This window comes from Lepisosteus oculatus, chromosome 16 (assembly GCF_040954835.1).
Source record: "Lepisosteus oculatus isolate fLepOcu1 chromosome 16, fLepOcu1.hap2, whole genome shotgun sequence".
NCBI classification, from domain to species: Eukaryota; Metazoa; Chordata; class Actinopteri; order Semionotiformes; family Lepisosteidae; genus Lepisosteus; species Lepisosteus oculatus.
This window is the reverse complement of record NC_090711.1, coordinates 10,862,129-10,878,061: the sequence shown is the minus strand read 5'-3', so window position 1 is coordinate 10,878,061 and position 15,933 is coordinate 10,862,129. Positions and strand designations below refer to the sequence as shown.

Here is a 15,933-nt window from a genome sequence, read left to right as displayed (position 1 = left end):
CTCTCCTTAACCAGGCTGCGATTTAACAGACAGCCCTAAAGAAAATAAATCAGTTGTGTGTCTTTTATGTGTTTTCTATCAAGAAGAGTGTTTGCACTGGATTCTCTGGCCACTGCCACCTGTATTCGATTATTTTTCCATTTTAGTTTGAGAGGAAGAACACCATCTGCCCCCTTACAAACCAGACTAAGACAATTTGGAAGCTGGTTATATGTCTATTCTACCTCCCTTTTGAAATGCTGCCGACCCATTAAAGCAGGAAACTGATTTTGAATGTTTTTTATCAACATCACAGCAAAAGTTAACCTCCTGGTGTCAGTTATGGGATGCTAAGATCAAATCTAGAATTTCCACATTCCTAAACAAAGTCTAATGAGTGAATCTGAGGGTGATGTATAAGTGTCTAAATAGTATTTGTTTGTTTTATATTGGAACTTAATAAGCCCAAATAGAACTTGCAGAGAAAAGCAGAAATCAGCTCAAAACCTGACTTTTGTACAGTATAGTGCTTCATGTTTTTCAGTTTCAGTTGGTTTCTCCCATCTTGTGCAAAGTCCTTTTCGTTTCCTTATGTTACCCATGACTGTGTCTAGACATTTAACTGTAATAAAGACTGCTTCCCAATCATTTATTAATCAATATACACATAGATAAATTAAGAAAAATCATTATCTAAAAATCTTTTAGTTTGCATTTAAAACAAAATGCTTTCTAACAGCTGTTTTGTACCAGTTTCAGCAGTTTCTCTTACTATCAAAACCTGTGCTCAGCTCTCATACATTATCTTGTCAGGCATTCCCTTAAGGCTTTATTTCCTTGTAATTCATTGCAGTTCATGTATTGTTGTCTTGATCTAGCTATTCACTGTTACTAAAATTATATGCTTCCTCCTCAGTAGTTGAAGGCTCTGTTTCTTAACAAAGCCTTATGTAACACCTAAAGTAACTATAGTGTTTAAAAGAGAACAGTACAAGGATGTTGATTTGTTTCTAATACTTGATCTTTTACTAATACAGTACTGCTATTTCTTCTTGCCAGAAAAAAAGGTCTGAACATGTGAAGCATCTGTATTTAAGATTTTGAACTTTTTTGTTCTGAAAAATGCAGCTGATTTAAGATTCAGCTATTCAAATAGATATGCAATTTTATAACAGCACGACTCACATCATTTGTGTATTTATTTGACCCTGCATTTAACAAAAGCACATCCAGCTTGTGTAACATACACACACAAACCTCTGGTAAAACACAAGTACAGTTAATGAGTTTGTGCTATTGGAAAGCCAGCTGGTTATTTACAGGGGCAAAGAGAGTGAGGAGAAGTGAAATCATTTTACACATCTTTTATATTGTGGAGACGCTCTAATACTTTCATGCAGGACACTGAAGTAAAAAGACTCAATGTAGTCCGTAAATATAGTGTATACTTAATGGCTCAATCACTCAACGTAGCCAATTCAGAGCACAGAAAGTCTTTCAAGCACTGGTTTTCGACTATAACTACAACACTTGTTTGTGTGGGCAAAGTAATATCTGCTTTCCTACATACAATATAGTAGCAAACACTATGAGATTACTGTGCCATCAACACCAGCTGTTGTAAATTTTGAAGAAAGACATTTATTGTCTTCACTATCTTAGTCGATTACCAATTAATGATTCCCAATCTGGTGCAGTATAAAATGTAAAAATATATACAGTATATATATGCTTTTGTATTTCTTTAGATAGAAAAGACTTACTGAAGTTATGGGCTATCTTCTGGTTTAACATGATCTGAGGGTTGTTGTTCGACTCCACCCCTCCAATGACTCCCACATCCTGAACGGAGAATTGCTCAAACAGCCGCTCTCCGTCAATTTTAATTTTCCCAGAATCACTCCGTGTCCACACAGATTTCCCAATCTGCCAAAAAAACAGTTTACAACAGGACAAGCAATATTACCAACCTGTTAATATTGTCATGCCAGTAATAATCAACTAGAAATACTACAGTCCACCTTCCTTACTGAGTGGCACTCATTCATTATAGAAATGAATCATGATGGTATGGGAAAAGTCATTTGTAAAAAAGTGACATTACAATAGGAGATTGTATAGTGAGAGAAAAGTATGTAGGTCCTGGCCAAATTTCCCATTGGCCCTTACCAATCATGGCCTCCTAATAATCCCCATCTATGAATCGGCTTCATCACTCTGCTCTCCTCCCCACTGATAGCTGGTGTGTGGTGAGTGTACTGGTGCACTTTAGCTGCGTTGCATCATCAAGGTGGGGCTACACACTGGTGGTGGTGGAGGGGAGTCCCCATTACCTGTAAAGTGCTTTAAGTGGAGTGTCCAGAAAAGTACTAGTATTGTATGTGTAAGCATTATTATTTATGTAACTGGAGACTTTTGTAAAGACTGCTAGAGGCTTTGAAAGATAAGTGACCTTTTTTAAAATCCTAATTTCTTAAGAATTCTGAAAAGTTGTTATCCTTAAGATTTTTTGGGGTTACACAGTAAGCTTAGTCAAAGCTACAAGGCATGACAAAGCTGTTGCTGACATCAGTGAATACAGTAGGTCCCTGTGTTGAGGTTCTGAGAAGCAAAGAAACACTGTATTAGGCATACAGTATAAAGCCATTTAACCTTTGACCTTAGTAATAGTTCTTAATGGACACAATACAACTCCCATTGCAAGGTGATTTGATCAAGTTGAATTTAACTTATTTTGAAATATATGAAATTACTGTACAGCAAAAGCCTTATTTGTTTCTCTGTTTACTCCAAGTATTTTACTTCTTTTAAGTGCCAAGAGAAAGCTGTTTTTTTTCTCAGGATTTCAAACAAACGTTTCCATCAAGTAAAAATTATTCCTCCATTTTCTGCTTGTTTCACTTTTACTGTATATCCTTTAGTTGTGTTGTACGATATGCACTATTGCAATGTACAGTGTGTAATACAATAATGCACTCAGAATAGGTCCATTCTCATACTTTAAAATACTTTCTAATACATTCTAATACTTTAAAACATAAGAAGCATTTTTGAAACAGCACTGTGGTATAACAGTCATGGTTCTGCAGCTGTAATATTGTATATTCAAACATGAATGGGACACTGATGTTGTGCCCTTATGTAAGATAGTTTCTATAGTGAAATGTCCAGCTGTATAAATGGAAGTTAATATCCAGGTCATCATTGTATTGTATATGAAAAGCTATTTTGAATTTATTTTGTCAATTTAATTTTATAAAGATGCTCACCCTTTCTTGGGACACCAGGTCCCAGTGAAATGCTTTAGTTCTCTTTGATGTGGGTTTAGCATTCAATCTGTTGTGCAAAGGAGGTGGGGCAGGAACTGGAGGTGGCGGAGGAGGATTCATGGCAAATCCAGGGATAGGCATAGGTGCGTTGGGAGAAGGCAGAGGGGTGAAAGAACTGACCAGTGCAGGGGTAAATTTGCGAACTGCAGGCACAGGAGGAAATAGAGGAGGTGAAGGGGGATGTGGAGTTGAAGCCTGGGCAACATCTGATTCTCCAGAGGCTCTCTTCCCTTCCAGTTGTAAAACAGCGGGCTTCGTTTCTTCTGCTACCTTTTCCTCTTCGTCATTCTTTTTCCTGTCTTGTTCTATCTCCTTGTTCTCCTGGATCTCTGGCATTCTGATGACCTCATATATACTGTTGTCTTCTGACTGAGATTTGCGTTTCCAATCCAGGCAGAACTTGTCTATGGCCTGCACCCACTCATTCCGATCCATCTTAATGGCCTCTGTGCTGTTCACATCATTACTAGCAGGTACCCGAAACCTAAAAGAAGAAATGGTCTTTAAATGAGCTTTTGAGATGGCATTGAATAAATGAGAAAAAGAGATTGTTCCTTTTGTATAGCACTTGTAGACTTGCTTTGTTTGTAGGGAAACAAAAAAGAATAAAATGTAAGAAAAAAATGCATTAGCAGGTCATGGCTGTTTAATCAAGAGGCTACACAATCTGTGCTGGTTTTTTCAGATAAGGCCGTTTTCATGGTAAAAATCCATTTCTGCAAGCCTTTTAAAAGCAGGGCACTTCAGCAATACAGAATGGCACCTGTTCCCCCAAAGCCAATGGAAAGTAAACTAGGAAGTAAAACTTAAGATAGCTCTGCTCACTTAAGGAATGCATTGTGGAATGCCTCAGGGACTTTGAATACCTATTTCTTTGCCAGTGTTAAAGGTTTGCACCACTGTGGGGATATCTAATCTCACCTTCAACAAGTCCAGAAGTAACTGCTTGGTTATCTGCTGATAAAGCAAGCAAGTAGATGGATATCCCTTGCATGGTACAACACCTGAAGCACAGTAGCATTGCAGAGCCAGAGTAGGAGATAGCAGGGCGATACCATCACTCACAGATACTCATTTTTCTTGGTGAGCACTGTGAAGGTGTCACAGCCTCTGTGCTTCTCCACGCTGGCATTCCCATCAGAGAAGTGTATGACCACAGGCAAGGACTGGGATGTGGCATTGATGTCATCATTGTCTTGGCCGCTACCAACAGGAGACAAGACAAGCTCTCCCTCTTGAAGTCTGGCCATGCACCTAACAGAACAGCAGATACAGTATGTTGATAATAAGCTATAGTTCTTCTTTTCAGACAAGGCATTATACTTCTGTACAGTATACCTTATGTGTCAGAAACAGGATTTTGCATAAAACACATGAAGCAGGATCAAGGCCATGCAACTACCCTGACACTTTATAGCCACTTCAACTGACTTACTGTACAACAACCCTACTGTCCCAGAACCACAATCCATAAGATTGTGTTTTAAGGTTAAGATATTGATTTTGCAAACTGTCCTTGCAAAAATCCCACCTTTGTAACACCACACCTGTAAAATCAATAAAGAAAGTGCTGGCTTTGGTTTCTTCAAAGTGCTCTTTTAGAGCCTGTCGGTATGATTAATAACTTAACACAGACATTTGGCCTCAAAAGGCCTGGTGAAGGAAAGACAGGTCAAAATTAATAAGCACCGCTCTTAACAAAAGAATGGCTAACACACTTCCCTTGTAGAAGCTGAACTTCAATTCATTTAATCATTGCTAGTGAAACACGCATGACAATCCTAAAAGAAATCCATCATCATTAGATCCATCATGAAAGCCTATATAGAACATCAGGAAAATTGGATTATAGCATAATAGTTCTGTTCATTTTTTTTTGTTAAAGTGTGACACCATATCTTTTTCTTTAAATAGTTCTGTGCAGTCCATGTAGAGCCTTCCTTTCAAAGCTGACATTCCATAAGAAAAGAAAAATGTATCCCTATGCAGTAAGTCTGGGACCTTATATCAGATTTAATGTAATTTTTTGCCTTTGAATTACTGCGGGGAACATTTCTGGATTACTGCTGTAGGTAAATTACAATGACAGAGATAATGGTTCCCTGTCAAGCATGTCATTTCAGTTGTATGGCAAATGCATTATATTAGTCCTCTATTTAAAAGCTAAACTACCACTCATGCATTATACAACGCTGATATTATTAGGAACAATCAAACCTTTTTGCAGAAGTTTACATTTGACCTCTGGGGCAAAGGAGGATATTTTACTATCATAGTGTTTTCATTTTCAATGAACAATGGTGCATTATTTAAAATTTACAACCACCAAATTATTTTCCTTTTTCTCTTTTTTAAAATGTTTAAGAGTTAGATGTTATTCCTTGTACAAATCACTGTACCAAAAAGTGTGTGACAAGCATTAATGTCCCTTAGCCAGATTGAGAGTGGCTACATTTTTCTTGAAGAAAAAACGACATTTTTCAAGAAAACAATTGTGAACTTAATTGTGTTCTTGAACCGATTAACTACAGATGTGAATAAGATTTTGGATTTAAGCTTTTCTTAAGACTTTTGTTGATTAAACATGTGGAAGCCATGTACAAAGTCAATGTGTTTGTTGAGCTAAAGGTACAAATGAAACTTTTGAGGAATCACCAATTTCTTACTGGAACAAGACCTTCCATACCTCACCCATGTGACTGAGGCCAAGCCCCCTCTCTGTAAATCCAGTGGTCCTTCGCGAATGGTATTTGATGTTGCAGGCTGCTCATAGGTATCCGAGTTGGGTGGTATTGGAAAGTCATAAATATTGCTGTATATGATTGTGTTAACTAGCTGCATAATCTTGCAAAGGAGACAGAAAGTAAGACAAAATTAGAAAAACATCCATTTCTGAGAAACCAATGTTATTTGTACTTAAAGTAAGAGCTAAGTATACAAAACACACAGAAACCTGCAAAACAGTTCAAGTCAGGTCAAGTAATTGATTCTATTACTTTTTTAGTTGATCAGAATGATTACTAGGTATTTTGGATAGATTGGCTTTAAGTTTATAAAGGTTTAATCGGCAGCTGATCTTCCCTCCAGAAAATATAAAAACTAACTTCTTAGCCTTCATATTTGTTTTAAAAACCCATTTTGCTCTTGAATAAGGTTGAGTTCTGAGGTGCTGAGATCTCTGTGTCAGTGTAAAAAATGCGCTTGTTTCAAAAATTGCACCATGACCAGTGTCACCAACGATATACATCCATAGTGCACTTAGTGCAGAGCTCTTTAAAGGGAACAGTCCAACAGGTTTTGTAGGTCTCCTTAAAATCATCAACAAATTAAGAAACTGCAGCAAGGTTTAGTGGGTTCTATTAAGACGATCGTGCTAATTTAACCTTTGCTCTTAACCTTAATGTAACTCCTGAGGTCTTGTACTATTGCCCTTGAGGAACAGACTAGAGAAATATGGCTTCTCCACTGGTGCGCATGAGATGTGCAGAAGCAAGAGTAGAAGTGAAGTTGTGGTGCATTTACAGTCACACATCTGCTGATGTGTCTCAAAGGTGACACAGCTTGGCATGTAAACATATTAAAATGAATCACTCAAAATTAAGTAAAAAAAACACAACTTTCAAAAGAGCAGTCAAATACAGTCTCAGACAGGGTATCGGGGATCTAAGAAATATTTTACATTTTGTTCCCGACAGGTTATGGAACATTTTTAACAAACATCTAAAACCTGCAGGACTGGTGTTGCAGGAATATGCAATAAGATCACTGTCTTAAAGCAACAGTGCCCTTAGGGGTGAAGGACTAAGGCGAAGGTTTCCTGTCTCAACTGCTTTGTCCTACTGTACACTGACAGGGTGTTTGTCTTCTCACATTCTGTTTGTCTTCCAGCGATGATGCTTCCAGCTCATAGTCATGCCTTCCCTGAAATGAGATGGAGAACTTGGCCCCTACCCCATCATCACACGACTTCACAGTTGAAAAGGGCAGCTGCCTCTTGACAATTCCTTTCTCAATACTACAGATGACTTTTGCCTTAAAATCGATCTGAAAGAAAACCAGGGAACAAAAATAGTTTCCTTGCTTCAATTTCAATGTATCATTTCAATTGCACAGATTCCATCACCACCTACAATACTTTTGGTCTAACTAGGCACATGTCATTTGGAATCTCCATGTGGTTTCTGACCTTGAGCAACATTCAGCTAGAATTTCACAGCCCCATTCACGGTGTTGATGTTTTGCAATTTTGAATCTTAATAGATCTTACTGAACACTGATTCATTGTAAAGGACTTGCATCCTGTGCGTGGCATAGATGTGCCCTGTGCCCTTTGGATAGAAACAGACAACATAGTGGAACAGATTGCAACCTCTACCACATCACAACCTTTACTGCTTTCTTGCAATGGATAGATGAAGCAGCAGGTCCTTTTGAATGCAGTATACAGTACGTTAAAGATTACAAAACTCATAAAATCTATAGGAAACAGGAAAGTACATGCTGTAGTATAAACATTCCTCTTGCATTCTACTGATACAAACATTATAACAGGCAGTAATTAAATATTATATATCTCATTAAATTGAGTGTTATTTAATTATTAACTATCTGAACAATGCCACAGATCTACAGTATGTCGTGTATTCAATTTTACAAACATTTGTCTTTATTTTAATTAAAACCGAAACAATTTTCTTGAGAAGCAATTCTCATGGTTCTCAGGGGGATGAATGGATTTCAGATGGAAATACATTCTTCTGTTTCCCTGCATCTGTCAGTTATTTTCGCTCACCTGCAAAATGCGTTTCTGCCATCGATATCTGTTGTACTTGTAGACACTGAAATTGTATTGTGTAATGTCTTCCTCCTACAAAGGAAAGAAAACATGTTATCTGACTCTTTTTGCAATGCCAAATCCATCCTATGCATTACTACTGGCCAAATATTCAGAAAATATTATCAACAGTATATGAAAAATTATAACATTATAGCATCTACAGTATGATAGACAGCTTCCTCTTCTGATGTGATGCTCGCTGTTAAGGAAAGCTAGCTGCTTGTAATTTCACTATGTTTACTATTGTGTTTCCTTGTCATCCATTAATTAATTAGTATTCAGTTTTGTCATCAATTAAATGATACCCAGTAAGTCACTGTGGGCAAGAACCTAAGGACACCATGGTCAACTCAAACCAAGCCAGCTCTGGAGACACTAGCCAGAATTATGTACTGCCATTTGGACAGTCAAGGACAGGGGGTAAGTAACACAGACTGAAATTAGCCATCTTGTGTTAAAGAGCAAGTATCTTTACTATTGGGGTTGCTTGTTAGCATCAGGTTTATTTTTGCTCTTTCTGCAGCCTACAATCCAATATTATGATCTATATCTTATTCAGTTTGTTTTGATACAGGTCTTTCAGATGGGTGTACTCTGCAGACAAACAAAACTCCACTGAATACTAAGCAGAAGAGGAAGTTTTCAAAAGAGGAACTTAAAATGAGCACGTAAGGAATCATTGTTTTATTACCATTGTTGCGACCTTTGAAAGAGGTCTTCAGGGTGTTTCAATACAGTATCCTGCAGCTTATCTGGTCTGTGTTTTCTTATTTATGTCTTGATATTATGATAAGCAAAGCATTTTGATAACAATCCTGATTCACACAAATCTGTAAATATCTCACCACTGTAGCAAAGCATCAGTGGAACTCCAGACTGGTAGTGCAATGCCAGTAGTGCAATACTCCCCCTCAGAGAGCAGGACCAGCAGATGAAGTCTGTGGCCAGGAGGCAGAAAGGCACCGTGGCACAGGTCCATATACCTTCTGGATCAAAATGAACCCAAAGCTGCAGGCAGATCCTCTATCTCCATATAACAGCCACTCTCTGTGCCCACCACAGAGACATATTTCTGCAAAGTCGTTATGCTCCAGCTGTAAACCACCTTTGGCTGCCTCGACTATGCTACACGTTCCAAAAAATTCAGGTGCTTCAATTATTGGATAGGCAAAATGTAAATTACAAACCTCTATGCCAATTGGGGAAAAAGAAACTTGGAAACTCATTTTTGTTGTCCTTTTATATGCTTACAAAATGTCTGGCTTTTGCAACCACATTGTTGTTTCAGGAATTATGAAGCTGCTGCCGGGAGTTGAAATCATGGCATCTTCTCCCTATTGGCTTGTACGAGTACTTTTAAGTGTCATAAGCGTCAGTGCATTTTCTTTTATTTTCTTTTACAGGAGCTGAAGAATTGTTTCTCATAAGCCCTCTTCCTCCCCTAAATACCCTGAGACAAAGTATTTTTGCATCCAAAGCACTGCCCCATGTCTTCTCTGCTAATTCAAAACTGTTCCTGCACATACTGTGCATACCCCAGGGTGATACCAGTGGACATAAACAAGCTACTATCCAATACTGAATCGTGCACATGACATGCATTCATCATACTGTTAAAGAAATATATTTTTCTTAATTTGCTATGAATAACTAGAAGGTTCATCGACACCCTAGTTAAGAGCCTAATCTCTTGGATACTCTAGACATATTATTCTCTAGGCAGCTTCTCTCACAGACAGGCCACTCTCAATTACGCTTTCACCATCATCACTCAAGAGAGTTATTTATACTCATGTAACACTCTTTTCATGTAAAGATTCTGGGTTAACTATTTTAGGGAATTTCTGAAAAATACTAAATGATCAAACTCAAGGCCTGAGTTCTTTTTGTTATCATCCCACTGTACTAAACTACTCAAATAGTCTCACTGCTGTGCATCAGTGTATTTAAGTCTAGCAGCCAACCACACATATGGGTAGTAAACCCTATATTTTCCTCTTATTGTCTCCTTGCATCCCTCCTCCTTTCTCTGTATTAGCTCTTGGGCCTAATTCAATTAATGACAAAACATGGCTAACCAAACTAACAACGATACAGAGCACACTGCACACTCAAAATCACTGGGCTGTCCAAAGATCCTTAAATACTATTACACTTACAGGGTAACATTCAAAAGCATTCAGCTCAAGTGGAAAAAATGACCCACTGTTTCTCTTCCAAAATAAACCCCAGTGAAATCCTAAAACTATGTTATAGTACATAATGAAACTGAATTTAACTTACAGTATATTTCTGTTTTCACATGTACTGTATGTTGTCTCTAGCATTATTAGTGTATTCGTACTTTAACATTTACTTTAAGCAAGTTAGAAGGTTATTTTGCTATTGGAGGAAAATATGACAATTCCCATCTTAGTTTTATGCGTATTTTTCCTAATAATAGAACTATGTAATTATAATGCATGAGATCATGTCATTCAGGGTGTGAAGGTTAGCTCTGCCAAAACAGGCAGTTTTGTAACCTTGGAAAGTTACTATTACTATCTGTACTGTTATGCAAGTATTTTTTTTTATTTGAACACCTTATCAATGCTAAACATTAGCAAGTGCAGTTGTTCATCGGCCACTATGTTATCATGTAATGTATAAAAACAAAGATGATGAAACACTTTGCATTTAAACCTCCTTTTAAATTTCTCCCTTTTCCATCCAATTCTGCAGTGATCCTTTACATGAAGCAAACACATCTTATATGTTAGTACAGAGAGTTTTGTCCACAACATTAAAACACCATGTAGTCGATTTAAATTGGTCTTATCATTATGGGTAGTGGAAATCCTAATTTCTACTTCCTCCTAGAGAATATCTCAGTTCCTCATTTCCAAAAGAAATGCTTAATGATTTGCTTAGAGAACCTTTAAAAAGCATGCAAGGGTTTTGCTGTTCCGTTTTTAAATTTACAGATTGAAGTGTTCTATTGACTGCAATGGGGAAGCTCACTCTAACACCTGGGTTGTAGATGTTTCTGCAGATACTGAGATGAACAGTTAAATAAAACAGATCTATAAACCATATACTGTAGGCTTTGCCCTATCTAGTAGTCGGGGACATGGCTGATGTTAGGATATTACAACTGAGATATCTGCTCCAAGTCCTGTTAGGTAGGTTTTGGCTTTCAAAACAAATGTTCTCTGGAGGAGAAATGGTACAGTTATGCAACATTCTTTCAGGATGCATGGAATGAGGAGGACTGTGAAGTATATTAATCCATGCTGAAAAGATAAGAAAGGAAACACAACCTTCTTCAGGTGTGACTACTACCTACGGTACTTGAACTAAATTAATTTCTTATTAAAATCCTCTTCTAAGTTGTCCTTAAAAAGGCTTCAGGTTCGGGACTATAGCACATGGTCTTATGAAGGGGAAGCGAATCCCCAAAACACAAAAAATGTAAGAGAATGGGTTTGGCTATCAGGCTTGATCAAAAGCTGTAAAAAGGGCTAATTTATTGTCCTTTCCCTTGCAGAAAAGCAGCTTCTCTGTATATGGCACAAAGAAAGATTCATCCTTCCATTTTCTAATCCCTTTATTCAGTACAGAGTCATAGGGGAGCTGGAGCCTATTCTGGTAAGTAATAGGCATTTAGGTGGGACCCCAGTCCAACACAGGGCCAATTTTCCCAGAAGCCAATTAACCTACTGGTATGTTTTTGGACTGTGGGATGAAAACAGAGCACCCAGAGGAAACCCACACAAACACAAGGAGAACATACAAACTCTACATACTGTACATACTGTAGCACCCCAGGTCTAGAATTGAACCTAGCCACCCAGAGCAGCAAAGAGGCAATGCTAACCTCTGTGCTGTGCCACCATACTGCCCTAAAAGAAAGATTTGTTTTGCCTAATCTACTTGGTGTACTGCAGACATTAGGAGGGTATAAGCAGAGCTCTCTCTCAAGTGTCAAAAGAATTACAGTAACACCAGGCTCTAAGAACTTCTAACTCTAATCTTTCCCAGGGCTTGTTTCGAAATATTTAGAATCATTACATCAGCCAGGTAAGAGTGTTGTATATTCATAAAGAGATTTAAAAGTAAGTAGGTAGCTTATAAAATCAATTCTGCGCTCTACTAGTAGTGTGAAAATTTCCATTAATTCAGTACTTGTGAGGCTGCAGGGTTCTATAACTCTAGCTAATCAAATAAGCTGGTTTTAAAGACACATCTAAGAGCTGTAAGAGTTCTGCTCGCGATAAGCAAGGTTGATGCAATTCTAAATAGAGCTTTTTTATTATACAAACCTACTGGGAAACTGACTGCGAAATCCATATCTAATAAGTGTATTAGTTCAAGGATTTTCCAATCAAATATCTTTCTGATGTCTTACTTCAACACATACTGTACTGTATGTTCTGCATTCTAACTACCAGGTTACATCCATATAGTAACTGAACGGGTTTCAAAGTACTTCAGGACCAAAAAATAATACTCTTTTTTTAACACAATGTGTACATTTTTTCTGAAGGACATGCAGGACACGAGCAACACACACCATCTGATCTACAATGTGAAAGTTGGGATTTCAGAGAGTGAAATGGCATGGCATGGCGACCAGCAGAAAAAAAGAGCTGCAGCTAATACTGTAATTCACACTGTTCCTTGTAACGCTGAGCTGATGGGCGACACACAATACGGGGATTAGTGCACAGGGAACATTATGAACAAAGTGGTGAGGTCCATTTTGCTTTGATGTTTTTTTCAGAAGGTCAAAGCCACATTCAAGCACCTACGCACATCAAGTTACTTTTCAAGTTACAGGAGGAACTATCCTATTATAGTAAAAAAGTGCTGTACTTGGAAATACAGATAAAACATCTCGTCATTTGCCATTACATGAACTGTACATCGAGCAAAGTGACAGGTACTGATTGTCCTTACATGGGATAGCCTGTTCTGCTTCAGGACTTCAGATTTCTCTTTCCGGGCCTCGTTTAAAGCTTCCTCGATGGTCAGCTCCCCTCTCTTCACCATATTCATGATACTGAGCTGCTTCTCATTGCTGAGCTGAAAAACACGTGCAAAAGAAAAAGTGAAAACACACTAATTGTTTTCCATCTGGCTTGCTCAATTAAGTACAAAGAAAATGATAAAAAGGATAGTTTACAAAGCCAGGCATTCAACCATATTATCTACATTGTTTCATATAATCTGCATTATTTAATTCTACATTTCTTTGTATAATTATCTTTTTTAGCACATTGCTTCTGAAGGGCTTTATTTTGCAGGACACGAATAAAACACATCAGCTGATCTGCAAAGTAAAAGTTGGGATTTCAGAGAGTCAAACAGTCTGGTGACCTGCAGAAAAAGAGAACAGCATTTACAGTAATAAGGAACACAGTTAAACAGATAAGAAACACAACAAGTGGTCAACAAGTGATCACTCCACAGTGTAACCTTCTATATTGCACTCCTACGATTATTCCACTGGAGACTGAGCACCAGAAATACAGTATTGATTTTGGATACCCACCGCCAGTTTTCTGTATGCCCTTTTGTACTTTTTCTTAGCTTTTTAAACCCTTTGATGGCTGTAGACATAATACAGTATGTACAGTATGCCATCTGATTATAATTGTAATACTTGCACAATAAACATGTACTGTACAATTGTTGCATGCATGATATTTTGTGTAGAAAATGGTTTTGAAATAAAAAGTACTGGGTAGAGACAGTACTACTGTGATAGAGACCTTTGATTATTCAGATAATTATCAGATCTAAAGTATTATTCAGAGAAGATGTATTAACAGCATATCAATGACACATTATTGATAAATATTCCATAATACTTATAATTATAAAATACTTCATAAGTGTACAAATTTGCAATGTGTAAAAGTGAGTTATATTTTGCTCTGAGAACTACCAGGGAATGAACAGCTGCGCTTACTACCTTCTTTTAAAAAGGAAATGAATGTTAATGACATGCTTTCACAGAATAATGTGAAAATAATTTGGAATTCTTAACATCTTCATAAACTTCAAGCTTGCGATATTCAATACAAGCATTTGATGAAGACAGCCGTCATATGTTATGATGTATAATTTTATTAACGTTTCGCATATCCTTTACTGAAAAACAGTACAAAATGTCGCAAACGCACTCAAATTAAAATGCACTTCTAACTCAAAGAAATCATCTGAACAGCTACTTTCATAGCACATAAAAGACTACTGGGATCGTTAAGAGTGCGGAATTAGGGACTCATGTTCTTAGTTTCGTTACGTTTACAACTGTCAAAGAATAGTCACCAAACACTGTCCACAGTTTACACAGATTCTGAATATGCTTCATTCAAGTGACAGCATCTTCTACAACAACACTGGGTATTGGGTGTGTGTACTGTACAGTATATGGAACTGTGGGGTTATCTGAGGTATATATATAGCTGTAAGATGTAAAGCCTGATCTGTATTTCTAGAGAGGCTTTATACATTTCTAGCTCAAAACCGTATGAGCCGGTACACGTGAGACGTACTTTCCTTGCAGATTACTGACCCAACAAACCAACCCAATCACCGTTTTCAGAATATTCCATCTCCGGCTATATGTTTGAAGTTATACACTGGGTTGTACGTCAATGGTATTTATGCATGTTTTTAAATGTTTTTATTTTTAATTTAGTCAAATATTCTCCTTTTATAATTATAAGTACTCTACAGCTTTAATAAAACACCAGATAAGCATCCAAGGAACTCGAACGTACAGTAATTCTGTCACCAAGGCAAGTTGTAACTCTGCAGCAGCAGGAAAGGTCATTGACAATCAAACTGTGACAATGTAACAATATCTATATTCTGCATATCTATATAACCTTAAAACGGGTTTTCTACTGCACCTGCGGGACGTCTATGGCGAGTTTAGGCATTTCCATAGTCTTCACGTCCTCATTCATTAGATCCCAAGCCTGTCCGAAAGTAAGCCTCCCAGTTCTCACAGAGCTGAACAGCCACCGTTGCTTCTCGGCTGTGAGACTTCCTTTTCCAGCGAATAGTCCTTTTAGTGCCATAGGTAAAAGAGACTATTATTTCCTCACCCGGTCGTGAGAACACACCTTAATTACCCGCAGAACAACTTCCTTATTCAAGAAGAAACGTGGATTTGCAAGAACCGCAGTTGGGGAACCTGCTTCACTGAAGCAGTAACTGTCCGACGCTTTTACCTAAGAGGAGATCAGATTTCATTTCCCTTTAGGATTTGAAGCAAGGAGGGTTTTCCACAGTGGAGGTGTGTACTTCGGCGTACTGTACGCATAGCGCCTAATATAAGGTTCAAAGGAATAAGTTTCTTACATACTGTGTTTTGTAGATATTGTTAATAGATATTGTTTTCTATTCTCTAATTAAAATAATATATTTACCATGCTTAACACTGTGTTAGCGCTGTAATGTGGATTAACAATCCTTAAATATCTGGTCTGTGTACAGCAAGTAATCTAAATGTAATTTATAATACCAGAATATAGGTGTGCATATACTCCCATAATTAACAAACATAGTAGCTGCAGGATTTAAATTCTCCAATCTATGATTTTGTATATCTCCATCGAAAACAATTAATCAAAAGCACTTTGCAACTTGCTTCCTAAAGTTATATTGATAAGAGATAAAGGCTGCAACCTGAAAAGACACCCATAAAATCGTATGCAATGTTTTGATTACACACCAGAGGGCTCAATTCGCTCAAGAATGGCTACTTTTGACCTTAATGTTAAAGTCATTCAT

The 15,933-nt window shown here is 37.5% G+C and overlaps 1 protein-coding gene across 2 annotated transcripts in view; it reads right to left on the bottom strand.

Annotated features, from left to right (window-relative positions):
* LOC107079539 (formin-H) overlaps nucleotides 1-15,383 on the bottom strand; it is a 50,645-nt gene extending 35,262 nt beyond the window's left edge. The window contains exons 1-8 of one of the 2 annotated variants that reach the window (XM_015364560.2): nucleotides 15,048-15,383; nucleotides 13,084-13,209; nucleotides 8,101-8,175; nucleotides 7,179-7,352; nucleotides 5,995-6,152; nucleotides 4,374-4,562; nucleotides 3,249-3,792; nucleotides 1,743-1,905 (exon numbers count right to left, since the gene is read on the bottom strand). In XM_015364560.2, coding sequence (XP_015220046.2) covers nucleotides 1,743-1,905; nucleotides 3,249-3,792; nucleotides 4,374-4,562; nucleotides 5,995-6,152; nucleotides 7,179-7,352; nucleotides 8,101-8,175; nucleotides 13,084-13,209; nucleotides 15,048-15,218 — 1,600 coding nt within the window. In that variant the 5' untranslated portion in view covers nucleotides 15,219-15,383. The remainder of the gene's footprint in view (nucleotides 1-1,742; nucleotides 1,906-3,248; nucleotides 3,793-4,373; nucleotides 4,563-5,994; nucleotides 6,153-7,178; nucleotides 7,353-8,100; nucleotides 8,176-13,083; nucleotides 13,210-15,047) is intronic. The other variant, XM_015364561.2, reaches the window with a different exon arrangement.
* Nucleotides 15,384-15,933: the final 550 nt, after the last annotated feature.